At 43.0% G+C, this 26,681-nt stretch overlaps 1 protein-coding gene across 5 annotated transcripts in view; it reads left to right on the plus strand.

Moving 5' to 3' along the window:
- The window catches only part of zmiz1a (zinc finger, MIZ-type containing 1a), a 108,693-nt gene that overhangs the window by 49,713 nt on the left and 32,299 nt on the right, over nucleotides 1-26,681 (plus strand). For 4 of the 5 annotated variants that reach the window (XM_078272416.1, XM_078272422.1, XM_078272419.1 and 1 more), the window contains 2 exons: nucleotides 22,460-22,568; nucleotides 25,219-25,332. In XM_078272416.1, the coding sequence (XP_078128542.1) occupies nucleotides 22,500-22,568; nucleotides 25,219-25,332 (183 nt within the window). In that variant the 5' untranslated portion in view covers nucleotides 22,460-22,499. Of the gene's footprint in view, nucleotides 1-20,849; nucleotides 20,869-22,459; nucleotides 22,569-25,218; nucleotides 25,333-26,681 lie in introns of those variants that run through there. The other variant, XM_078272418.1, reaches the window with a different exon arrangement.

Raw genomic sequence — 26,681 nt, forward strand, 5'->3', positions numbered from 1 at the left:
GGAACCTCGACGGAGGTGATACTAAAAAAAGTACCTGTTAGCAGGTACCAGGGACTTTTTGTAATGGAAAACTAAAAAAGGCGAGTAAAGTCTAGGCGAGTCGAGCAGGTACCATGTAATGGAAAAATGCCATAAGTGACTTATGTTAACAAATAATTTTGAAATTGGTCCAGTATTGAGCGAGAACACTGTAACCGGAAGCCGCGAACCAGGCTGCAATGCAATCATATAGGGCAAATGCACATTGTTAATTTCCATCCGTTTCTTTCAACCAAACCAGAGTGTTGATTGTTGGAACAGTGGGAAGATGAAACCAAGACAGCTTTTTTATTTTGTTTCTGTCGACTTTGAATGAAGGGTGTTTTATGATAATAAAATTACTGTTTAAATGGAGTCTGGTGGGTTTGGCAATAGCGATTTCGGATATGTTTCATGTTAAAAAGAATCTTACTTTTTAAGAAAGAGGTCGGCCTCTGTAGGGATCCTTTCCATAATGTCGATCATGTCAGGGGAAAAACGAGCCCTTTTTGTGGACGTAAATTAAAGGTGCGCAATTGCCCATTAACACTACGTTGCAGCTTGTTTCGCCGTTGCCGACTGCATCGGTCTTGCTCAATACTGGACCAATTTCAAAGATTGTTGTTCCCATCGGTTACTTAGACACAAAAACATGAGGAAATAGAGTCCAGGTTGAAAGACATTCATTGAATCTTTGATCCAGAAGGTTATGAATGGACGTGGTCTCCTTTGCCCTAAATATCATATCATTTTTGAGGGAGGGCCGTTATGCTAATTCACTACTATTTTGAGCATTTTTTGGGCAGTTACTTGCACATGATGCCTCCACATCCTGACAGTCTTAGTAAAAATTGTAGCATGTTACTGTTTCCTCAGAAGACTTGGAGGCTTTAATAATTAATGGAATCTCTTCACAATCTGACATGTTGGTGTGTCTGAAAAACAAAAAAACAGTGACACTGAAGTTGCATAAGCCACGTTGTCTGTCTTTTTCTGTCAGTCTTTCTCTCCCTCTTGTTTTCTTCCTTCTGACCCCCCCTCCGCTCTTTCCTTCTCTACCTCTCTTGTACAGGAACAGGCCAATTTCCTGAGCCTGTTTTTCCATTTTGCTTCCCTGTGCGTGTATCTTTTACATGCGTATGTTTCTTGCGTGTGTTCCTTTGTGCGTGCCTGTTCGTCATTCTCTGCCTCTGTCCTCTCTTAGCTAACAGCTGAAAATGTCACAACAGTTTAATTTAATGTGAGCAAGCTGGTTTGAGAATGACCAAGTGTGTTTAGTGGAGTTTATTTTTACATCAAAAGTACATGTTTTTAGACACTTTATTAATTCTGTTACATCGCCGGTTAAAAAAGATTAGTTTTTTTTCATATTATATGAGACATGGGCCTTATGCAAGAAGAACTTGAACAAACAGATTTGTTTTTAAAGGTTTGAACACTAGTGCTATTGAGCAATGTTTTTTTGCCATAGACTGCCTCAGGGTCTGCCTGCAGATCTGTCCAGGGGAGCACCCTCTTTTGCACCCGACAGTGTAACATCACCTTTAATGGATGTATTTTGTCGTCTGTCTATATAGGTCCTTTCCCCTTGACCGCCTCCCTTCGAAGTCATGGGCATTTTTACGTCCTACTTCATGTCAAACCATTCTTTCTATATTTCTGCCATGATTCTGCAATGACGTGTTGACATATGTAGTAATATTTTCAAATTCTTTCCTGTACTCTAATACTTTGGTTTCAAGAGTGGGGTCTGTGGATCCCCAGGGGCTTTGAGGGTGTTTCAGGGGTCTCCCCAGCAAAAAGGGAAATAGTTTTGTTCACTAAAATGTCTAAAATGTCACTATAATTTCTTCCATAAATAACACAATTGCAGAATGTATGACTATTGTGGTCATGGGTTTCATATACTGTAATAAAACATCTAAAAACAAAAGTCCTATCAGATGGGGGACCCTGGGGCAAAATCTTATCAAATGTAGGTCCGCTTGTGTCAGTTTAGGGGTCCTTTACGTGAAAAAGTTTGAGAACCACTGCTCTAGCATTTTTACAATCCATTGTTTTAGAAACAGTCTTTTTGACCTAATCTTACTTTTTAACCTAATCTCACTTTACTTCTACTTAACGTTTTTATTTCTTACTGTAGCTGTTACTTTATGTTACTTTATACACTTATACTTTATGAATTTGACTGTGAGCAACTGCAACTAAACAATTTCCCTGAGGGGATCAATAAAATATTCTGATCTCTGATTCTCTAATACTACTGCTGGCATTGTTATTTTTCAGCAAGATTTCAAGTACTGCAGTGTGAATGTTTTCTGTTTACTCTGTTTAAGGTGACATTTTTGTGAATTAAGTTTCCCACAAATGGAGCAAAAGGTAGCCTTATAAAAATGTAAGGGTCTCAATTATGCACCTTGAATCTTGAATATGTACGTAATAAGCACTTTACAACAAGTTAGTGCAGTTAAAAGAGTTGATTTGTTTAAGCTATTCTAGTAAATTTTAGCTATCCTAGTAAAAGCAGTTATTTTTTCCTTGTACACTTGTCTTAATAAACATAAAAACGAGTTGAACTGTCATATTTGTCAGTGTGCCCTTCCAATGGCCACTTTTCCAGTTGAGGCAGTGCATCTTTGATCAAAGCTGACTAGTGTTCCCCTCTGGCTCCAAACCAGGCCAACCACAAACACAATAGCCTGGCAAACGTTTTTCCTTTTAAGATTTGTGATTGCAATTAGTATTCGACATAAAGTTAATTTAGTGCCTGCTGTCGGCGTGTTTCTGCACTTTGTACTTTGTTGTGTGTGTGTGGCCAGCGCTACCTCTATTGATGAGGGAGATCCTTATTGCCCCCAGCACAGTGGCTCATGGAAATCAATGTTTGATTTGCCGGCTACTTGATAAAGGATTTAATGCTGAAACATGCCACCCACCCTCTCCTGCCCCACTCACAGTAAAGAAATTGCCTTATTGAGTCCATTTGTTCATTTTGCCTTCATTCAGGCTTGTGTTTGCAAAGTGGTGGTATTTGCCTCTGATCGTGTGTGTGTGTGTGTGTGTGTGTGTGTGTGTGTGTGTGCGCATGTGCGTTTGTGTGTGTGTGTGTGTGTGTGTGCGTGCGTGCGTGCGTGTGTGTGTGTGTCAATGTGCTGGCAGGTAATTAGATAGCCGTGATTACCTGACAGGCCTTGTGTCCACTTGCTGCTGACTGCCGATATGTGTGTGTGTGTGTGTGTGTGTGTGTGTGTGTGTGTGTGTGTGCAGTGTCCAGAGTGGTGTATAACCTCCTCACCCCACTGGTGCTCCCTGCTCTCGGTCTGTGTATCGACCAGACTCTGGAATGGAGAAACGCCTGACCAGCACACAAAATCAATGGCTGCTGTTTTCTCTCCTGCAACGGCCTCCTGTTATCTGCAATGAATACAAAGCACATATTGTAGCACACAAGACACACACTCATACACCTCATTTTTATGTAAACTCCCCCTTTCACTACTGTGATAGGGTCACATACAAACCCCCCGGAGATCAGGCTAAATTACAAGTCAGACTTAATTGGAAGAAATATGGCTCTCACCGTGTGTTTTCTCATTTGCAGCCGAGCCTTCTGTCACCTAACAAGACTTGAGTGAGACCTACACTGCTGCAGCTTTCATTGGACTCCAAAGTTTATTATTTCTTCTACTATATACACTCTGCTGTGCCAGCAAATCAAAAAAGGCAGCCGAGAGCGTGAATGAAACATCATCCGTCTTCCATTGTGTTGAGTAGCATTAGCAAAGTGGCCAACAAGTGTTTATTTAGCCAGTGGGCAGTCCATTTCATTTTAGGCACTGGGAAAAGATCAAGCCTATTTTCACTCTCGCTCTTTCTCATCTCTCACTGTCCTAAACTCTTTCTTTCTCGCTGTTTGTCTCTCAGCCAGGGATTATAGGTGGTGCTGGGAGGAGGAGGCGGGGAGGTGGCAGATTAGCAGAGGCCATCCAGCAGGTCCGTCTGTCTGCCGTCAGAAAATAGAATTCATTTGTGTTATCCAGATGCTTATGCTCTGCTCTCTGCGTCTCTGTTTGTGTGTGTTGCTCAGTCAAAGGAGAAGATTGGCCGCTTGGCTGGGGGCGGGGGTGTTTGGTGGTGGAGGTGGGGGCTAGCTCACATCCGCTTGGCAGCTTTTGTCCTCGCATCAAAGAAAACGGCCATGGCCTGATGACTACGTACCCTGTTTAACCACCCTGACAGAGTACAGTATAAACACAAATGTGTACCGACACATGTACAGAGCACATTGGTACTGTCCACTCCCACCGTGGCTCCAGGAAGTGCTTTAACCAATTCATTTTTAATATGTAAGCTGCTTTGCACCATGGGTTTGTTGACTTTCCTACTTCAATGCCAAAATAAAGTGAATAGACAACACATTATGAATGAATGGTGAACTGGAGTGGTGAAAAGACTAGTCGATTAATCGTTTGGTTGATCGACAGAAAATAATTCTGTAATCTCTTCTCTTTTTATTCTTTCTAGTTGCAAAGTTCTTGTACAGTTGCTTTTTAGACAACTTTTTTTTTTTGCATTTGAAAAGGGGTTTATTTTCTTTTGTAAAACGTAAAAAGGGTTTTTGTATTAAAACATGTTTATAGTTCTAAATGAAAAGTGGTATCAGCACTATTATCAAGCTTTTTAAATGACACCAAGCCATACTTAAATGGAAGCATTAACTTATTTTAAATGTTTTCTGTTGTTGATGAAATGAAATTGTTTTTTGATTTTAGACTCAAAACAATCTATTTCAAATAGGGCTGTCAAAATAACGTCTGTATGCAAACATCAATATGGAATGGATTAATCTGCGTTAATTTTTTTAACGCGTTATTTTTTCTCAGATTAATTAATCGAAATTAACGCGTTAAAAAAATTAACGCAGATTAATCCATTCCATATTGATGTTTGCATACAGACGAAAATCTGGTGCCACTGATATGTCTGCGCTTCTCTCTGCTGCTCTGAAACAGACGTTACAGGAAACACAAACCCCGCTGCACGTGACGCTAGTTAACACAATACTCGACAGCAGCTAACGTTAGCCTACCGCTAGCTAGTTAACACAATACTCAACAGCAGCTAACGTTAGCCTACCGCTAGCTAGTAGCTGGATTAAACACGGTTACAATGCTGACAGCTAACGCTAAACGGTGTAAAGTTTGACTGTGTTTTACTGTAGAGGATTCAACACCGGGATGTAACAATCTGCAGCTGCCGTCGGAGAAACAACACAGACGGTGCGTTCAATGAAACTGGCAAACTACAGCCTCGTGGTGCATTTGAAGTTATTGTAAATGTCCTTTTCCTATCTGGTTGTTGTTTTTGTCGTTCAACAGCAATTTACTAGTGAAATAAGTTATTGTTATTGTTATACATTATTATTAAATCATTTAATTTTGACCGTATGGCCTTAGCAATAAACAAGCCGTTCTTTAATGTCACCAACTGTTGTTTAGTACCCTTTTTTTTCTTTTCTTTTTTTACTTTCTTAAAAAGTTTCGGTTCAGGCACCGTTAATTATGTATGCGATTAATTAATCACAGAGTATGTAATTAATTAAATAAAAATTTGTAATCGATTGACAGCCCTAATTTCAAAGTGTCAATGTATGTTTGCAGGCAATCGTCACTATTTTATAGACTAAACTATTTGTCAATAATGAAAACAATCGTTAGTTGCAACCCTAGTGGAGAGAAGACAGAGAGAGCAGACAGGGGCTGTGTTAACAGGCTGGGTTAGGGTTACTACAGAGGGGAGTGTGGCAGGCTACTTCATGCCTTCAGAATGGGAGCGGAGTTGATGGATGGACCCAGACTGGAGATCTCACGGAGGGCTTTGGAGCAGGATGCTGGAGGAGGTCTGGGGGGTCCCTGAAGGAAGTACTGAGGGACGGCGGGGGGACGGTGGGGGGGAGGCGAAACAGACCTGCCATTAATCAACCTCCCTCCACCTGCCACCTCTCCTCTCAGCCTCCTGTTCTCTCTTTATCACTCCTGCCACCCCTCTTTAATTCACCCCCTTCTTCCTAACCATTTTTTTTGTTCTAAGTCCAAGTGCAGTCCTCTATTGTAAGCGGTCCTTTCACAGCCTTTGGGTTGTGGTGTACTCACTCCCAAACATCACTTTGGTAGGTGTTTAATGCTATTACGAGGTGGCAGCCCAGGCACTATGCCCTTCAACACACGACTTAGTTTTCTTAATTCACTTAAACTCGGGTACTCCTGCTCCCTACCACCAGCCTTTTAACTTCCTGCTCGGCACAGCCCTCTAATGCCCGTCTGAGACTGCTGTAATGCGAAGGGTTTCTCTTTTTGTTGCGTTGAGGTCAGTAAGAACATTACGAGGTGCTTTGACAGGTCAGAAGTCTTGGCTGGAGCTGGTGTGTGGTTTTTTCCCCCACAAACTGTACTTCCCCACAGCGTCTGGCTGAGGGGGGATGGCCTTTTTGAGTTGCCGGCTTACAGACTGTGAATTTGGATAGGAGTGTGTAAATCCTGCTTCTTGATGTGTCATTTAGGGAGTTAACTAGTCACTAGTGAGATTCAATCACCCTCTCAAGTATATAGTGGCTAATCATCCCTCTCTGTCCCCCTTAAGATAAGATAATGAGAATATGTATTATTTAAAAAAATGTTTTTTAAATAATCTCCCTGTCAGAGCAGAAGACAAGGGCCGTGTCACATGGTTTCGTTTTCGGACTAAACAAGCTATATGAAGACATCACCTTGAGCTCTGGGAACTTGTGATGGAAATTTGTCAGTGTTTTCTGACACTTTATAGACTAAACGATTCATTTAGTAATTGGGAAACAAATCAGCATATTAATCGGTAGTGAAAATGCAGCCCTCATATCAATATCACAATATTAATAGGATATTTTTCTGATATTGGTATACAGTATATCAGGGCAAATCAGCAGTTGAATGATGAACATTTATTGTAAATGATCATCCTACAGGAGACACAGTGGATCATGTCACGACACAAAAGCATACCTGTAGTACAGTCTGTATCTGTATGGATAAATATCTTTAAAAAAAAAAGTCCTGAAATGACCATATACTTTGGATTCTCAAGCACACTCATTCACACAAATAGTGCAGTGTATCACTCACACAATTAATTCAGAAGAAGTCTTTCTGGATAAGACATTTATTCAGCAATTATTCAACAAACTACTAACAACACTACCAACAGAAGCCAAACCAGAGGAATAATTAAACATATCTCCCTCAGCACACCCTTCTCTATACACATCAGCATTTCACAGCATTTATTCCTTATCTGCAATCTCTTGCCTATATATGAAGAGAGCAACAGTGTGAGCTCATTAAAAATGCATGCTGCACATTGAGCTTAGGAGACCAATTATCCCACCTCACTCCTTTACAATGGTTGTTCATAAAAGCCCCTGCAGTTGGCCACTCCCCGATTGCCTCACTCCCTCAACCACTCTCACCCCTCATCTCTCTGTCTCTCTCTCTCTCTCTCTCTCCCTCTCCCCCTCTCTTCATCTCCCTCTCCCGCCGCCTGTTGTCTTCACACCAGATCATCAGTAAACAGGCTTTTCACTGGATTTGATGGAGTGCAGTGTTTTGATCTGTTGGGATTTGTGTGTGCGGGGGGTTCCTAATGCTGCTGTGCGCTGCAGGTGGCAGTGGACAATGGTATTACACAGAGAGGCAGACATTTGAGTACACCCAGACAAAAACACACCTCGTGGCGCGCGCGCACACACACAGGCTTACACGTGTAAACACATAGATGAGACTGTTACAGTCCACATCGTGCCATCATGCTTTTTGACAGGAGTGTCTTGAGAAGATCAGAGAGCCTGGAGCACTGAGGCTGTTACCTGCCACATGCTGTACATGAGAAATGGTGTGGCGAAGCACTTTAAAAGCCCCCATACGGGCAACCTGCTCTTCAAAAGGCTGCCATCACTGTTCACATATGGAACTATATAATGCGCAACCCCCACCTTGTGTTTGTACATGTGTGTGTATGTGCATTGCTGGCGGTGTACCCTTTAAGGATCAAACACGGGTAGTTTTACCTCACAGCAGGCGAGTAAACAATGCAAGAAAAGAAGGCAATATAATGGTGTTTCTGTAGCTGATGATTAGGTTTGTTTTAACGTACACACCAGCACACATGGCAAGTTGTTACCTCCTCCCTGCACTTCAAACTGCAGAGAGCTGATGGATGATACATCCAGTCCCAACACCTTCACACAAACAGCTCAGGAATTTGCTCAGTTGGTTCTGCAGAGTGCTGAAATTACCTTTAGTACTGACATGATTAGTCTATTAATCGATCAGCCAGGAGACAGAAAATTAACAATAACGATAACAATTTTGATTATCAATGAATCGTTTTTATTGTACTTCGTTTAAGAATGCTTGATTCTGATTGGCTGGGAGGAGGGCATTAACCAGGTTGCCCGCTGACTGAGCACAGCGTCATCAAATAGTAGATCAATACGCAGCTTGTATTATTTTGTTTTTACTTGTAATAGAAATTTCAAACATGAGGTCCATTGTAAAAATAAACCTTGTTTAAAAAAGTTTCTTAAATGTGTCAGAAATCTATCAGAAGGTTAGTCGACACATAGTTTCGCAAGCGAGATACAATGTAGCAACTACGTTATAAAACTAACGTTAGTGATCAGATGCAGCCTTGTGTGGTTGCTATAGAAACTAATTAACATTAGCTACAGTTGAGCTAACGTTATTCGCCGTAGTTCTAAACATTACAGTTGTTTTAAAAATGGACGAATTCATTGTCAATTTTAATATATTTGGAGTAGGGAAGACATTTGAGGACTGGTTAAAGAGCGACGAGGACAACAGAATGACAAAAGAAAAAGACAAGGCCCAGGGTATCCGTTTCCGAGATCTGACAGATGAGGAGCTGCGTACAATTGAAGACGGGGCCCTTGAATCAAACACAAAAAAGGCAACTGCCTTTGCTATCAATGTTTTCACCGAGTGGAAGAGCCACCAGAAGGATAGACTGACAGTGTGTTTGTTGTTGTCAGTTGTGTGGTTGCTATAGAAACTAATTAGCTACAGCTGAGCTAACGTTATTCACCGTAGTTCTAAAGGGGACTACTTTTTGAGGGAGATGAACTCAAACAGAGTATACATTTAATAAGCATGCAATACGAATAAGAAAAAGCATAATTATTAAAGTATTTGAGTTGTTTTATTATGTTGGCAAGCAAGAAGTAGAATAAACGGGATAATCACCTCAAGGCAGGGCAATAAACAGTTTGATATGCCCGGCTTGTGGAAGGTTACCAGTAAGCCGTCCACAAGCCGGGCATATCAAACTGTTTATTGCCCTGCCTTGAAGTGATTATCCCTTACAAGTAATATGTGAAGCAAAAATGCCCAAACATTCACACAGGTGCCAGCTTCTGAATGGTCATAATTTGTTAATATAAGTTTTATAATGTAAATTGAAAAAATGTGATGCTTTATACTATTTTGTGACATTTCCTTGCATAAACAATTAATCGATTAAGGTGGAACTTCACTGATCTTGCGTATCAAAGTCTGTTTACAGGTCTTGGGGAGTACTATTGCATTAGTGCTCCAGAGATAGTTTATGATATCTGATAATGCCTTAAGTGATGTCACTTGAGTCAGCATTGGTTGTTTGAAAATGATAAAAAAAAGAAATCTGGTGGTTTGAAGTTAGAAAGAAGTGAGCTTAGCAGCCCTCTGTAGCCCACTCCCCGTCTCTGCTTGAAGCTAGCGGCTTGAGGCTACATTAGCCGCTACTAGCATAACACACTTGAATCGCCAACTGAACTGTTGCATTGCTATTGCATTGTGGGTAATGTCGGTGCCAGGTTTTTACAAGGGAGTAGAATGCTTGGAATACAAAAGACGATATCTCTGATTGTGCTGCATTGATATTGATCTTTTTTTCTGTAAAAGAAACTGGCCATCGTGAGTACGACAAACGCTAAATCAGTTGAGGATCACAAAAATAATGAAAACAGGGAAAATAATCATTAGCCTTGCTTTGTGTCATTTTAATTGGACACAAAACCTGTCGAGGCCAGGATCCAGATTTGATTTGATATGTTCGCTGGCTAAGGAAAGCCCTCCTTCACTCCCTGTAGGTGTTGTTAAAAGCAGAGTGACTTCATTAATAGTCTGATCTGGATGTAATTAAGAATGAGCTGAGGGCGGCCGGCAGGGAGAGAGACAGCGAGAAGGCGAGTAGGAGAGATTCTCGTCACGGCTTTCTTTTTTAAATCCCTCTGTCACTGGTGTTGACAGGCCGGGAAAAGAAAAATTGAGAGAGGAGTAGGAGGCGGTCAGTGGAGTGGGCTTTCAATGAAGCTAGACCCTCTTTATATCATCTTTTTGTAGCAGCTTCTTTATGAGATTGGTCTATTGCAGCTGGTTAACACTGGGAGTGCTAGGCCATCACTGCGTTCTTAGATGTTTTGGCTCATTTGTCCGAGATTAGTCCGCCTGTCTGCCTTTGTTTTGTGTGTGCATATTATCTGAAATACATCCATGCACATGCACACCAGTTTTTCTACACTCGTGTTTACGCGGCCCTGGGTGGAAAACATAAATTGGAGACAGAGCGTTCTACGTCTGCAGGGCTTGGAAGAGGGTTTAGGCTCGGAAAGCTGGCTTTCCTCTCAGGAAGTGTTGTTCCTCACCGCTCTCCATAAACACTGGAAAAGAGACCCAAAGAAAATGTCCCAGACTCACTATTTCCACTGTAAATACGCAGACATACACATTATACTGCTCACTCTCTCTATTTCTCTCATATGTGTCTCTTCTCTTTCTCGGACAGAGGGCTATATATTTCCTCAAAGAGGTATACAGTATGCCTGAGTGTGCGATCCAGAAAACCAAGTCCTGACCTATGCAGATCAGCTGCCTCAATGTTTAAATGTTGGCATGTTATTTTTAAGGCTTTGCAAAGTCCTAACCGTGTATATGAAGACAAACAACTAGGAACTAGAAACCAAAACTCTCAATTGAATCAATAGTTTACCTTTAACATTAGACAGACCAATTTTCAAGACTCATACAAAGTCTAATTTTTCTTTCACAGCCAATGTTTTTTATTGGAACACTGCTGTCACTGGGGGAAAAAAAGCAATACAAAATGAGAATTTGCTTGTTTACGTTGAACCCCTGGGTAAAAATGCCTGGATGTTGCAACTGAATTACCTCTCAGCGTATATGTTACTTTTCAGTCCTTAACAAGTGGTTGGATTGCAGTTCCCCTTGTGTGCTGTGCAAGTTAATAAATCCACACCAGCGAGAGAAAGAAAGCAAGCCCTTTCCATCACTTTTAGTTGTCATGGCATTTATTACCGCACTGGAGCATTATGCTGTGAAAATATCATCAATGAGTCCCCAAAACCCTAAAAAAGACTTGAAATGTTCACAGTTTATCATTGTCAGAGCTTGGATTTGACAGCAGGATGCGGGACTCTGTAATCTATCACAAACAAGTTGGCCACTGTGGTTTCATTGCAGCTTTTTTAAATCAGCAAAGTCCCATCTCGTACATTCAATCAATTCTTTTTACAATGGTGATGACACTGCGGAGGCAAACAAATGTAGATGATGTGCTCTGTTGCAACACCAGTCAGACATTACCGTTTGCTGCTTTTCACTCCACTGTGTTAAAAACACTGAGCTTACACCCTAACTTGTGTGTGTGTGTGTGTGTGCGTGCGTGCGTGCGTGCGTGCGTGTAAAGAGGCAGAGCGGAGTGTCAGAGTGAGAGAGGTTAGAAAACCTTTTTTTATTACATTTCCTCCGCAGTGAAAGAGGAGGCAAGATGGACACTCCATATCTCCCCGCTGCGCCAGAAAACTCATCTAAATGGAAAACACATTGTCTTCATTATTTTGCAAGAGCTGAAAGAACAGGGTTGTCATGGTAACAGCCATCTGAGTGAGTGCAAGCGGGCGGCCGAGGGGCTGGTTTTAGGGCCAGAGGAATGGAGAGAGAGAGAGAGAGAGAGAAAGAGAGAGAAGAGGAGGCGGAGGTGGGAGGGAGGGAGGGAACAAGGAGTCAGGAGAGAGAGCGGGGGTTTGGTGGAAAGAGAGGAGAGGGAACTGGGATGAAGAGGGCGGAGATGGAGGGAAGACAATAGAGATGGAGGGATTATAAAGATGGGAAATTGTGGGGTGAAACAGACAGAGAGAGGAAAGAGAGCAGCGAGTATGATGGAGAGAAGGGAAAAAAAGGGAGCGACGAGAGCAAAGTGTTTGTGAGAGGAAGCGAGGAGTCCCTTTTCCAGTGGAGCTAGGCAGTGCAAATGGCCAGTTAGGGGCTCTCAGAGAGCAGTTCAGAGGCCCTTATTCATTTCAAGGGGCAGCAACATGGTAGATTTAACATCTTAGGAAATCTCTTCCAACTGTGTCTCAATTCTGCCCCACTGGTGCTCTCGGTGTGTGTGTTTGAGGGTGTATATAAATGCGTGAGAGTGCACACTGATTTACAGTCAAGGGAAGAGCTATCTTTGCCCGCTGAGCTAACATTAGAAGACCCGGTGCTTTGGTAAACACGTTGAGGGGGCGACAGGCTCTCCAGCCACTTCTGCTCAGCCAGTGCCCCAGCAGTGATCGACAACCTGCCTGCTGCTGTTTTTATTAGTTGCTCCCTTAGAACAGCCCCTGGCAGCAGCAAGCCCAACACCATAACACCCTTCATCAAATATTTACCCCTCCTGAATCTACAACGTGCACCAAGGCCACATCAAATAAAACCCAAGTGCCAAGGCGATATCTAATCCAGTCCAATCCCTCTCCTTGTCAACTTCATTCTCTCTCGCTGATTGTCATGATGCTGCTGTCAGTTTAGCATCAACTCGAGGATTAAGGCTTTTGCCACAGCGAAAGGGACCTAGATGATTGTTTATTTACAAGTTGTTGTCTGCTTCTCAGCTATATAGCCAGTGGCGTTTATCTGACTGAGGCCTGATACGACATCGTTTTGACAGCCGTCGGGCGATTAAGGAAATTAAAGTAATTGCTTAAGTCTTTGACATGTGAAAATACTCATAACCTTCCCCTGGAGAATTTGGCTTGGATTTGATCCATCGGGATCTGACATCCAACCCTGTTCCCTTTTCAAAGGAGCCGTATCATTATCGTTTTTTGTTTGTGTTTTCAAGATGGGATGGAATTGAGGAACCAAAAACACATACTGTCAGATTAGATTGATGTATCACAGATGAAGCCAGAATAGAAGTTTGAGTAAATGTGTATTGCATTGCATTCAATTACAGTGTTTCCCAGAAGCCACTGTGAAGTGTTTTTCTTCAGAAGAACATCCATGTCCATTGAAGCTATCAGCACATCACAGCATCTCAGCGCTGAAGCTGTGGGGGAAATTATGTTTGTTTTTGTCTCTCATCAGTTCCTTCCAGATGTGCAATCATGGTCAAGGGAGGAGCGATGGCTGTGGCTCGTGATTAACCTGCACTTAGGGAAAAAGACAGCATGCACTTGGTCGGCTGTTTGGCTGCCCTGGCTTGCTGGCTGGCTGGCCGGCCAGCTTCGTGGCTGCCTGTAGGTCTTAGTGATTCATGTCACACTGTAATTGGTTTACCTGCTCCCTGTGTGTCTGCGCTCTGAGAGGACCAAAACAAATTACCCAGGGATGACCTCTCGCCATCTCTCTCTCCTGCTCTGCAACCATTCCCCCCTATCTCTCTGTGCACGTCTCTCCCTGCCTCCCACAACATGTAATATGTTGTATGAGTGTTTTTCCCTCTCCCTCTCTCTTCCCATCTATTCGTCTGTCTCGTCTTCCTGCACTTCCTTCTGCATACCTCGAATCTCACAAGCAGAGCCTCAGTAGAATAACATTTTAGAGAGAAATCATATCAGTTCACAAATATACACATTAAAGCCTCTTGAGGCTTGAAGATGTGTGTTTCTCTGTCTGCCTGCTATGTCAAACATCATTTCGACATGTTTCGCACACATGCACGCGTGAAGATAAGCTGATAGAATGGACTTTGTATAACAATGCTTGAGATCACAAATAAACACACACACATGAGTGCTTTGTAGCACTAAAAGAGTGTTTTGTGAAAGCTGCAGTGAAGCACATTAGCCTTTCAACACTGTTTTTTGCGCTCACTGTGCCAAATAGTACCTGTGTGGATTGTCCCTTCGGTGAATGAATCTGGTGCTCTGTGTACACCATTAAGCTGTTTCATTTTCACAACAAGCAGATGTTTTGTGTTGTTTGCTTCTCATACCCTCACTCTGACACACAGTGGTGAACAAACACACAGAGCAAGGTGAATGAGCGCATCGTTCTCCCCTCTACACATCTCGCTCTTTTTAAAGTTATTTACCTGTTTCAGTAAAAATCCACTGTTAAAGGATTTCACACGGAGTGTGCAAAGCTGTGATTTGTTTGCATTTGTTGCATCTCTGGTCACACTGACTGATCCCCTATCAGAGGACCTGGTGCATGTACTAGCAAACACCAGTGTTGTTCTAGTGCCCTTGAACAAGGCCCTTATTCTGTACCAACTCTAGGGGGCGTTCCGCTGTAGGAAGGGTGGTGGGAAAATAAATACAGATTTTGTATTTATTTTTTAGAGAAACTTGAATATCTTAGTTGGATGTTGTGAAGTACAGGCTCTGCAGTGTCTAGAGAGTATTCCCCCACTGCCACTGCATCAGTTATAATGTACTCACATACCACTTACCTGATCAAACCAATTCTAACCCTACATTTTAATAATATGTTATTTTGGCAAGTAAACTGATTTTTGGCCCGCTGACCACCCTAAATACTGTAGATGCCATCATCCTATAATCTTATTGAGGAAAGCTGTTGCAGGAATAAATAACACAAAAGTATCAAATCAATATTGAATACAGGCAGTTTAGTACAACTTACAGTACACTTTTTCCAAAGTTAAAAACAAACAAGAGAACAAATCTTTTTATGATCTGATGGCCATTTTGAGTTTCTTTATTGACAGTAAAAAACAGAATTTGTGCTAAATTGTTTTTATTATGCATTTCTGATACAATACATACTCCCCTCATTTGTTAGATTATGGGTCTTCCACTGACTTTGTACTTTGTCCACTGAATTTACTCAGTGCTGTGTGTTGTTGATCTCTTTTGTGGGGATTAAATGAGCAAGGTTGTGATTTTTTTCTCTTTACTTGCACATGTTTATTTTATAAAGGAGTCCTTCAACAAAAGAGTCTTTCAACAAATGGCATACTCTGTACTGTGCTGGGTGTATGATTTCACCTTGATTTCTAAATGGAAATGCTTAAGAATACTTTTTTTTAATGGTTAATTGGATTTGTCGCCTAAAAGATCAGAGGGAGAAATAAAGGTTGCTCAGTAGGAGCTACAGCAATGTAGGACGTTTTGTTCCACCAAGTGCAGAGGCTGGGATGGTTGCTTTTTTTTGTGAGGATTGTGCTTTTGGAGTGTCAAAGACAAGGGGAGTGGAGGGCAGACTAGCACAGATATATTTTTGCTCTCCCTAATGACACCAATACCATTTCATGGCTTACTGAGCAGATTGAATCACACTCACTCTTTGTAAGTCTCACTCTCTGCCCCTGTCTCTCTGTTTCTCCTTTCTGCCCACACTTCATCACCCTCTCCTTCGCATAGACTATCACATGTACATTCATATGCTACCGTACATTGATGTGTTAGACTCACCCCAGTGGATGTTGTTTAATTGCATTTGGGTCAGCAGTTTGCCGTTGCTGAAACCGAAGGACATGGAATTTGTCAGTTTACCCACTCAGCAGTCACAGGGGGCGGTGTGTGAGCTAACAGCTCTGCTGGAGTCAGGCCCGTAAGGTTAGGTTTACACAAGTCTGTCAGACTGCACTGTCAATCACTCTCCTCTCCTCACATACACTGTCATCTCCTCATATATTATTCTAAAAAATTGACTAGACTGCTGTTAGTCTACTGCATAAAGCTTCGATTTATGCATTCTTTCAATGAAAGGGCTCAGTATTTCAGGCAGTCCTATGATGGCCTGGGATACTGATAAAGGCTACACATTGTCACACACACACACACACACACACACACACACACACACACACACACACACACACACACACTTGCTTAATCTCTTGTGCATCACGAGTGATAGAATCTTGCCTTTCGTGACAGTGGAAAATCGTATGTGGCAGCCAGGACATACAATCTTCTCCAGCTGGTATTTATAGTCCTCAGCAACTGGAAAATTCTATGGAATAAGGAGTTCATTCATTCATCATGTGAGGCTCAGGCTCCATTCTCCTCATGGTTGACCTGATTTCGTATCTCATGGTTGGATAGATGGCCTTTCACTATTATTGCACTTGAGACAATAAAAACAAAAACATGGGCCCACACACACAAATATAAAAAAGAGAAAGCAGTGTCCACTAACACCAGAGCTGAATGGTATTTTAGTTAAATACTGGAACATATTTCAGAATGTGATTAGGCGTCATCACTGGGGTTTTCGTTATGGTTATAACATAGTAGAGCTTAAGTGTCTAATTATGGTTGATGGTGTCTCTCCTGGAAGACATTCAGAGTGTTGCACTAGATTGTGTTAAAAATGGAAAAAGAGAGCTTGAGAGAGAAGTTCAAACCCTGGTTTATTTCTCATCTCTACAAAGCTGGCCAATCATGGCGTGAAGTGGGAGTGAATGTCCAATTATCGGTTCTGGAAAGTTGCAAAATTGGTCGGACACAGACCTCCGGATCAGATGTCGGAAAGGGGAGAGGGTGTTAAGCATTCTGGCAGCTCTAACCTGCAATAACTGAATTTTTGGTCACTTTGGGGCAGTGCAACAAGCTGTAAACACAACATATCATCAGTTGATATGGTGAACTTGTTAGCGAACAGTTGCTTATTAGTCATGTCTGTGGCCACAAGGCAAATGTCCAATATTATACTCTTCTTTTAACTCTGTTGTGGTCTCCACCATCTCCTGAGGAAAATATTAGTTGCACGACAACAGATCGATTATTGATTCAGAGTCACGAATCAAGAAAGAATGCAGTTTAGGGCTTTGCGCGACAGATATCAAGATATTGTTGACCAAATACCTCGATGTCGATATTGCAACGATATTGTAGGGTTGACAATTGGTTAGATTTTAGATAAATAATCATCAATAATGTGGATATAATGATTAAGTGGGTAACAGCTAGAACAGTCTGGTAAGTTCAGAAAATTACATCACTTTAGTGTAATGTACCCTTTACAACCAGGAAAAGACATCACTTCATATTTTGATATTATGATATCCAAAATCTAACATGATATCTAGTCTCATATTATGATATCGATATAATCGATATATTGCCCAGCCCTAATGCAGTTGCTGGCTTCTCAAATATGAGGATTTGTTGCTGTATTCACTGTTTCACTGTAAATGAATCTTATAGATGAATTAGTAATCAATGGACGTATTGATGGTGAAAATTGTTAGATGCAATATTGTGGGTAATCTTGGGTGTGCATGTAAGCAGGGTATGTGTAAGTGTGTATGTACCTAAGAGCAATATTCCTCCCTAAAATATTGTCATGCTACCAATAACAACGCATTTAGTTCCAAATATTGTAATATTAAAGTCTTGTGCTGCCAATCCCTATTAGCTAAAAGAGAGGGCACCTCTGTGCTCACTTAGTACACGGTGCTGTTTTTTTGATCTCACACATTGAGTGGTGAAATAATCGTCTGCTCCCGGGGTATCTGGTGGCACATACCTGCAATACTCCACAACTGAAGCTCCATATTTATAGACAGCAACAGAGCAGCTCACATATCCCCACATCACAGCTGTTTGCATTGCAGTGTTGGGTGTCACATAGCTGCCCGGTGCTCCTGTGGTTGTCACATTAAAACAGAAGATAAACAAACAGCAACATTTAGAGTTTATTTTTTCCACCCCCGGGACAAGTCATTTCAATTTTTTATTGAGGCTGGTGGTTATGATGCTGTTGAGTTTTATAAAGGCCTGTGGGAGCGATGTGGCCAATATTTGGCTTTGCTGGGAGGGCAAAGGAGAGGGGGAGAGATTAGTGGAGGAGAGGATTAGCAAAATAATGCAAAGAACGAAACAAATCAGAAAGGCAGAGCTATGTTGGTGGAAGTAGGTCTGTAAAAAATGAAGAAACTGTAGCTGAGGACAGAGTGGAGTGGACCAGAGAAAATAAAGGCAATGAGAGCAAAAAGGGACTGTCTGGCTATAGGAGTTTGCCACTAGAGATAATTGTGTGTGTGTGTGTGTGTGTGTGTGTGTGTGTGTGTGTGTGTGTGTGTGTGTGTGTGAGAGAGAGAGAGGGGGGGGGCTAGTGGCTTTTTACAGACACAGTGAGAGCAGAGATTGTTGGAGGGAGAGAAAGGCCAGCACAGCTGAGTGGTGTTGATTGGCCTGTTTGAAAACACATGAACTGCAGACAGAGAGAGAGAAAGAGAGGAAGAGAAGCTCTGTGCGCTGGGAGAAAGTGTCGCTCTGTGCCGTGCCACGCTGCAGCCCAAACCACATTAGAGCAAATGAATCCATTCCACCTCCTGTTATGGCAGCTGCCGCACGGGGCCCCAGGAAGGAGAGGGAGGAGGAGGGAGGGAGGAAGAGTGGCAAGACGGTTGAGATATGAAGGACAGGGAGAGGAAAATGATAGAACGGAAAATGGAAGGTGGTGGAAAGGAGTCACATGCTGGGTGGCTGTAATGATGTCTAAGGGCTATAGAAAAGGGGAGCAAAAGGCGCATAGTAGTGAGAGAAAGAGAAAGCTGTGGCCATATAACGGAAGGCGAGAAGGAGGAGGAGGAGAGAAGATCCCCCACTGTGTCCAGAGAGCAGGAGTGATAGTTATGTTCTCCTTTTTCAGACTGTTGCTGAATAATGAAGATGATCTCTGGCCTCTACACTTTACATACAGGATAGACTGAGCATTAGGAGATTAGGCCTAAGCAACAAAACACCACCAATGTTATTTTCTAGATTGTTGCATTCAAACCCATACTTATTTAACTTAAACTTAAAATATTTTATGCTCAGAATATACTTCTTCCCTAAAGGTCCTGTGGAGCCCATTCAAACCGCAGCATAACTTCAAGAAATGTAGCAGACAGTTTTACGAAAACACTCCAGTACGTTAGCCTGGATGCGTAAAGCTTTGATGGGGCTGCAGGACTTGCATTCCTTAATATTAGGGCTCATTGTGTTTGCCAACTTTTAGCACTGGATCATATTCTGATGATATGGTCATATCATTTTATGATTTCACAAATTTTTGTTAAACAATCCTAATTGTATTTGTGTAAATGAATTGTGTACTTGTGTATGTAAATTGCTTCAAATTGCCCCTTAACTGTTAAATAAAGTCTTTTGAATAGAAGTAAATTAAATTAAATGTTTGATGATTTTAAAGGTGGTTTTGCAAACATTTGCATTATCCTTATATTGAAAATACACATAGTAATACCTTGATACTGATTCCAACCATATTGCCTAGCGCTGCTCCTTATGTACTCCTATACCATACATAGTATCGGAGTGCATCGTGAGCTTCTGTGTAACCACTTTCACGCAACCCCCACCAACCATCACATTCACACAGCAAGTTGCACTTGACAAGGGTAGTAGTCATTTGTCTAAGACGAGAAATCACTCATGCTATGGGTAATCACAGACTGTGTGTGTGTGTGTGTGTGTGTGTGTGTGTGTGTGTGTGTGTGTGTGTGGATGTGTACTGCTGCTGCTGATAATGAAGAGATAATTTCAACACTCTTTCTTTTTCTTTCTCTCTGTCTCTTTTCCCCACTGAGCCTGGCTCTTCTTGCCCCCTTCCTGTCACACTCCAGTGCTTTTCATGTTACTTTTCTTTTGTTTCTGTGCACTTATTTCATGTCGCACTTCCCCCAGCTTGTTTTGCTCGGGAAAGAGGGAAGGAGGGAAACAAAAAAGCGAAAGTTTGTCTGTCTGTGTTTTTCAGACAGTAAGAGAGAGGAACAGAGGCTTCCTAAAATGTTGGTATTATTTGTGGTTTGTTACTCAGCTCTGATTCATAGCAGCATCCTCCCACTACTGTTTAAAGGGAGGTTGTAATATGCACAGCATAATTGGATATGTAATCCTTTGCTTTGCACCTCTGGTAAGCAGTGCTGAGTGGAGCTGATTAAGATGTTTTGAAGACAATAAAGAGAGGCCTGTTTTCAGCAGCAACAGCAGTAGCCCAAAAAGTCTGAAGCAGAAAAGAAAAATCACACACTGATACCGTTCTTTCTTCAGTCCAGCTGTAATCAGTGGAGAAGTAGAGGCAGCGATGTCTAATTTTGCTGTTAAAATGTTCAACTTGTTTCCGTTCCCATGATGATTTGACAGATTACGGTTTTATTTTGATAGTAAACAGGAAGGGGTAAGGATGTAGGACAGGAGGAGGACTTCTGCCATGTTTCCACTGAAGCATCGTCTGTTATGCAACACATTTTCCCCCCTGAACGGGGGTGTGGTGCTGAAGCGTCTGTCAGCCTGGACAGTCAGTCAGTCAGGTGGATTGACTTCTTATCTCAGTTACAACGCCACCGGCCAGTCACATTTCCACCTCACTCATTTTCCTTTCAGAACCTGGGGGCGTGGCTTTTCATTGACTAACAAAAGCACTGCCTGTTTTTGGGAGGAGGTGTTTGTGTGTGTGTGTGTGTGTGTGTGTGTGTGTGTGTGTGTGTGTGTGTGTGTGTTGGACCTTGTGAAAACACAACAGAGGGAAGGAGAAAGAAAAGAAGAGATTAAAGGTAAAAGAGGCAGATTTCTCCACCCCCTCCAATCTCCCTCCTTCCTCTTCGGTCTTGGCTGCGGGTGTGTTGGGACAGCAGGAAGGGGAGCTGGAGGAGAAACAGTTAATCAATAGCCACAAGGTCAGACGGCCAGCGCTGGGCTGGATCGTGCCCTGTTAGTGGTCTGTGGAGCTGCCTGGCCGCTGAAGGGGATTTGTAGCACTTGTCAGGGCTTAAAGGAGCCCTCTCTGGACCGCTTGCTTTGGGTGTAGTGTGTGAAAGAGACATACTGGTTAGCAGCAGGAGAGGGAGACATCTGCTGGATGCTGGGAGACAGCACAGCAGAATTAGGCCACCCAAAGTTATGGTCATATGTGCAGTCAGATTGCCTTTGAGCCATGCAGAATGTAAAGTTAGCTGCTTTGTAGGGACTTTTTACAGCAGCCACTGCAGCATCATGCCCATTTAACCTGAGAAGAGTCATATGGCTGCCCCCTGTTTGACCACATTTGCTCCAGTATTCCCCCTTACTCATGTGAGCAGTGGATCTGCTGATGTTACTTGTACTTGAGGTAATTTTGCTCTGGTAATGCTTAAGCTCAGAGGATTAGTAATACACTCTTATTCTCAAAGTGTTCCTTTGAAGTGTTACCTTTACTCTTAATCAAAGTGAAGAATTAAAGCTTTTGTGTTTACATGCTCTTAAGTGTGTGTGTGTGTGTGTGTGTGTGTGTGTGTGTGTGTGTGTGTGTGTGTGTGTGTGAAAGAGACAGAAAGAGTGTGCATACTTGCAATAGTCTTTCTTAGATAAGCCCACTAGACTGAGCATTACACATGAAAACTCCCTGAGCACTATGCTTTCATCATATTCGGTCTCTCGCTCTGTTTCTCACAGCAGGGGATCTTGGGGGACCCTTTATCAGTACTGAGCAGCTTTCTGGAGCCCTGGCTCTCTTCCACCCCCACCTGTGGTCTCTCAGTTAGCCTATTGTGTGGAGGAATGTGAGACGGTCCAAAACTGATGAAGATAAACACAGAGAGGGATGGTGAGGGACGGCAGCCTCGTTGGCAAACCAGCACCAGCACCTGTTAATCCAGCCTCCATTTCTCCCAGAGATGCAGTGATGTACGTGTGGCTGGAATTGTTCTTGTTGTTACTGCTCCCTGTTGGATCAGAACAAGATATACACAGAAAGAAAGAGATGCTGTAAAGCTATACCTTATCTGTGGTTAGATGTTGGTATACATATATGACTCACTGATAACCTTAATTGTGAGGTGTGCTTCTTTTAAAGAGAGATAACAGTTTATCTCCTTTTTTTAGGTTGCATTTAGTGTTTGATTTTTCTTCCACAGGTAAAAGCAATGAAGTTTCTTTCAGTTTCATGTTTGTCCTTTGCTGTGGAACATCTTTGTTTCATGCCTTTACCAAAAGCACGTGCTTGAGGCAGATCAAGCCCCTCGATGAGTGCATAAACAAGCTGGATTCCCTGTTTAGGAATTTGTCAAGCTGCTAAAATGCTGTTTGACTTTTTATAGGCTTCAAACTCTTTACATGGGTGACCCACATTCTAACAAATGTACCTCTTCTCTTCTGCTTCCTTTACAGAGTACAGAAACTTTAATGGCGTTCCGGTAGAGACATCAAGATGAACACATTACCATCAATGGACCGGCACATCCAGCAGACCAATGACAGGCTGCAGTGCATCAAACAGGTGTGTATAAAGACCCATGTGCAGCAGCCTGTAAGTTTTTCTTTAACTTCATTCAGTAAAATGCAGACATGAATTCTGGCGGCAAAGATACAATAATCTGCATTTCCTCTCCTTTCCTACACTCCTTTCTCCTTTCAGTACCTTATATGGGCATCAGTTTTTCTGGCCATTAGCTCGAGTCCCACAGATCATGTTGGACAGGGTGAGAGAGAGACAGAGAGAGAGAGAGAGAGAGAGAGAGAGAGAGAGAGACGCAAATCTGGCAGAAAACAAGAAGAGACTTCAAAGAGACTAGCATCATAACAGACTCTACTTTCCCCCTGGTCCTGTGCTCTCTTACATCACGTTCCTGAAGTACCCTCTTGACGTATGCCAGTCCTTGTTGTGGTTTTGCTTAAATGCTTCCTTGACTGCCAGCTTTCAGGAGACTCCTCGCAGACAGAAAGACACAGTCAGACATAACCCCGGGCTACTGCCTCTGCCTGTGATTAATGGTCTACAAGAACTGGCTGTGGGCTTATTTGTTTATGCTATGTAGGTGTGATCCTTTATATCTCCCAACATCCATATGACACCTTGCCTTACAGTGAATGAGTGAATGATAGGGCTTTGAGTTCGCGATTATGAGGTGACATATCCCTTTTCTCTGTGCCTGCTGTTAAACCCCCACCCAATCCCCCACCTAAACTCCTGAGCACCCACTATTATAACCTTTATCTTAACAGGTTCTTGTTGCCTCAGTGCTTTTACTTCGATTGCATTGAGCGATGTGCTTGACGTAAACATCTTGGGAAAGCCTTATTTCCAGTATGTCAGCTTTTCTCAAATGAGTAGAATTTGGTGGAATTGACACTACTCACTTCACCAAGCCTCCTCAATTATTTTCTCAGGCGTCACTGATAAGCCCTAAATCGCCCGAGTTAACACATCTAGCTTAATAAATGCACTAATTGTAGTTTGGTTTATATACTCCTCTTCGGCTCTGGCTGTAATAGAATTCGTAGTAAACCAGACTTCAAAGGCAGTGATTCAGTCAGTGAGCTCTGAGCTTGTGGCGGCTCTGCCAGCAGGGTGTTGTTTTGGTTTGGGAAAAGCTGCTGGCAGAGAGCCAAGTGTTTTTCATGCAGCCAGGTAGGCACTGAACAGCCTGATCCTTGGCTGGCCTGAAAAGGGGTAAGCCAGTCCATCATGTCACAGAGGACGGTCTGTTAAACGTCTGGCTCTTTGTCTGCTGAAACCCCATCGCTGCCACTCAGCAGCCCTCTTCCCCCACCTCCCCGTTCTTGTCCTCATCCTACCCTGAACAGCAACATCAACAAGAACAGCTCAGGCCCCATCCTCCTCCAAAAACTCAGCGGAGCTATTTGACTCTGCTGTCCTCCCCCTGACACCAGAGTTGAGGTTGTCAGGCAGAGTCGGTGGTAAGCACTGCAGCAGGAGGAGCTGTGAGTTCAGATCTAGACAGACAGCCCCTGCTGTGCTAGTTCTGATTCCTCTCGCGCTGAAGGCTGATACGCCTCCCATCAACCTGCAATAATGCCAGATTATATCACTCATCTAGAAGAGGCTCCTCTCCTCCCTCTCACTCAACAAGAGCATCTCTCACTTTCTCTCACTCTCCCTGCTTCTCTTCATCCACAGCTAGCTCTTTAATGGCTAATCTTCACATCAAAAAAGATGAGTCACTCAAGGCCTCTCTTGAAGCTCATGATATCATTGGAAACGCTCAGAGATTTTCTCTGCGGGCGGGGACCAGGCCTGACGTGTTAGGCCGCGTTCGCACCCAAGAGCCCTTTTGTCACACACCGCCAAAAAGCTGCCCTTTCAAAAACGCTCACCTCTGCTGCCCCCTAAAGACAATAGTTCTACCTTCATTTCAAGAACACACAAAACAAGACGCTTCAGCTCCAGATGAGAATAATAAATGCTTTCAAGTGGGCTCAATCTCGCCGACTGAACAAGCTCTGCACCATTTCAGAGCTATTAACCTCCTGAGCCGTGAAGAAAGGGAGCCCAATTTTAAAACCGCTTATTGTGTCCTGCCAGCCTGAGTAGCCTTCAGACACTGGGAAGAAAAGACTCAACTGTTTCAGGCCTCAGTGAACAAGCGAGAGAGACGGACAGAGACTGAAAGAGATTAGACAACACACCAACGGCGCATATTGAGTCTACACACATAGTTGCCAGGACCAAGGTTGTTTTCTTTGTGAACAGCCAAGCCAGCCAGTGGACTTCTGGTGCCAAGGCTCTGTTACATTCTGAAAACAGGCAATGAATGAGGGGAAGAGAGAGAATGAAGATTGGAGGGAAAGATGTGGTTGCTGTGTGGGTCATGGGGGTGAGGACTGGGTGTTGCCAAGAGAGATTAACAGGAAACACTGGCATCATTGTTGATATGGGTGTGATCTTCTTCCCACATTGCAGCAGAGCCCTAAGTGGGTGTATATTGGAAGGAGTCAAGGTCCACACAGGGTTGTGCAGAAACACAAGACATTAAATCAACGCAGTTTGGAGGGAGAGCGCAAGACTGCGAAACTATTTGGTTTCAGTGTTTTTCCAATTTGTACTTAATCTGAAAAAAAAAAAAAAAAAAACGCTCATTATTTTCCATTGTTTCTAATGGCAGTCTCCTTCCTCTGTGTTTGCACAGCACTTACAGAACCCGGCCAACTTCCACTCAGCGGCCACAGAGTTGCTCGACTGGTGTGGAGATCCCCGGGCCTTCCAGCGACCTTTCGAGCAAAGTCTCATGGGATGTCTGACGGTACGCAAACAGTAATTATGGTTTTCGTTGGATTTTTCAGGTACTTTTTAGGAGACATGAGCGACACAATAATTAGATTTGGGACACTGAGAAGAAAAAGAAAGTTTTAGGTTAACCTAGACAGCGCAATAACTGAAACACAATTCATGTCATAGTCATATTGATATTTGGATTATACTATTTTTTTTTTCCTTGAGTTAGTTAGTCCCCAGTTAGTAGCAGGCTATAGTCCCACTAGGTTTGTATCAAGCAGTTATCCAAGGCAGCGGCTCAGGCCCTCAGGGGCCAGTGACAGAGGTTAAAGTCCTTGTCACCCACTGCTTCTCTCTACTTTGTGCTTCACACACACACACACACACACACACACACACACACACATTAAAAAAAGAGGCTTGAACAGGACTGTGGGTAGCCTGTCACCCCTGGCTATTGCCTTTCAGTTCACCAGCTACTATTCATTGATCAGGACACAGGCCCAGAGAGCTAGCCTGCACCAGGTGTGTGAAAAAACTCACATACACTTACATACACAGTCACGTGTGAAAGAGGCTTTGAAGCAGAGAATTGAAAGTTTCACGAGTCTATCGCTGAGATCAGCCTATGAAACTCTGAAAGAACATTGTCTCTGGCTGAAGTGGTAGCGTGAGCAAACAGAGAAATGCTCATTAATGTGTAAATCACAATAAAAGCCTCTTAAAGGCTGATAAAGAGCTATACAATGGAGCCCACCACTGAGATCCCTCTCAGCATGGGGCTGTTTCCATCAGCTAAATTGTTTCATCAGACTCAGAGAGCAAACGGCTTCTCATCTGGAGAATTACTGCACGCAACAAGTCCTTGCATTAGGTGCTTTCCGACCGGATAGTACTTGTACTTTTTAGAGGAAAAGTACACTTCTAAGCAGTTCTAAGAACTACCCTCCCCCAAAATCTTTTTTGCCGTTTGCATTCCCACTGGCCAAGTGGCCATAGGGACTGGAAGGAGGGGTAAGGGAGTGACGCAAGCACGGCAACGGTCTTTATAGCATCGTCACTAGACCTTAGCACCACATACAACAACAACAAAGCAGCATTCCGTCCATTCTCGTAGTAATTCACGTAATGTTTTGCTCAACACAGACGGGGCTTTATTATACTCGGAACAGACCCCGCCTCTGCCTGCTGCGCTGTGGACGTGTGTGTGTGTGTGTGTGTGTGTGTGTGTGACTGTGTGTGTGTGTGTGTGACGGCCGGCAAGCCGCAGGACACACTTCTGGAGTTTAACTCCGAAAAGACAGTTAACCACAGGTTCCCGTTAATCTTATGATGGACATGTGTTGTGATATTTAAACAAACGAACCGTCAACGGCG

This window comes from Sander vitreus, chromosome 17 (genome assembly GCF_031162955.1).
Source record: "Sander vitreus isolate 19-12246 chromosome 17, sanVit1, whole genome shotgun sequence".
Lineage (NCBI taxonomy): Eukaryota > Metazoa > Chordata > Actinopteri > Perciformes > Percidae > Sander > Sander vitreus.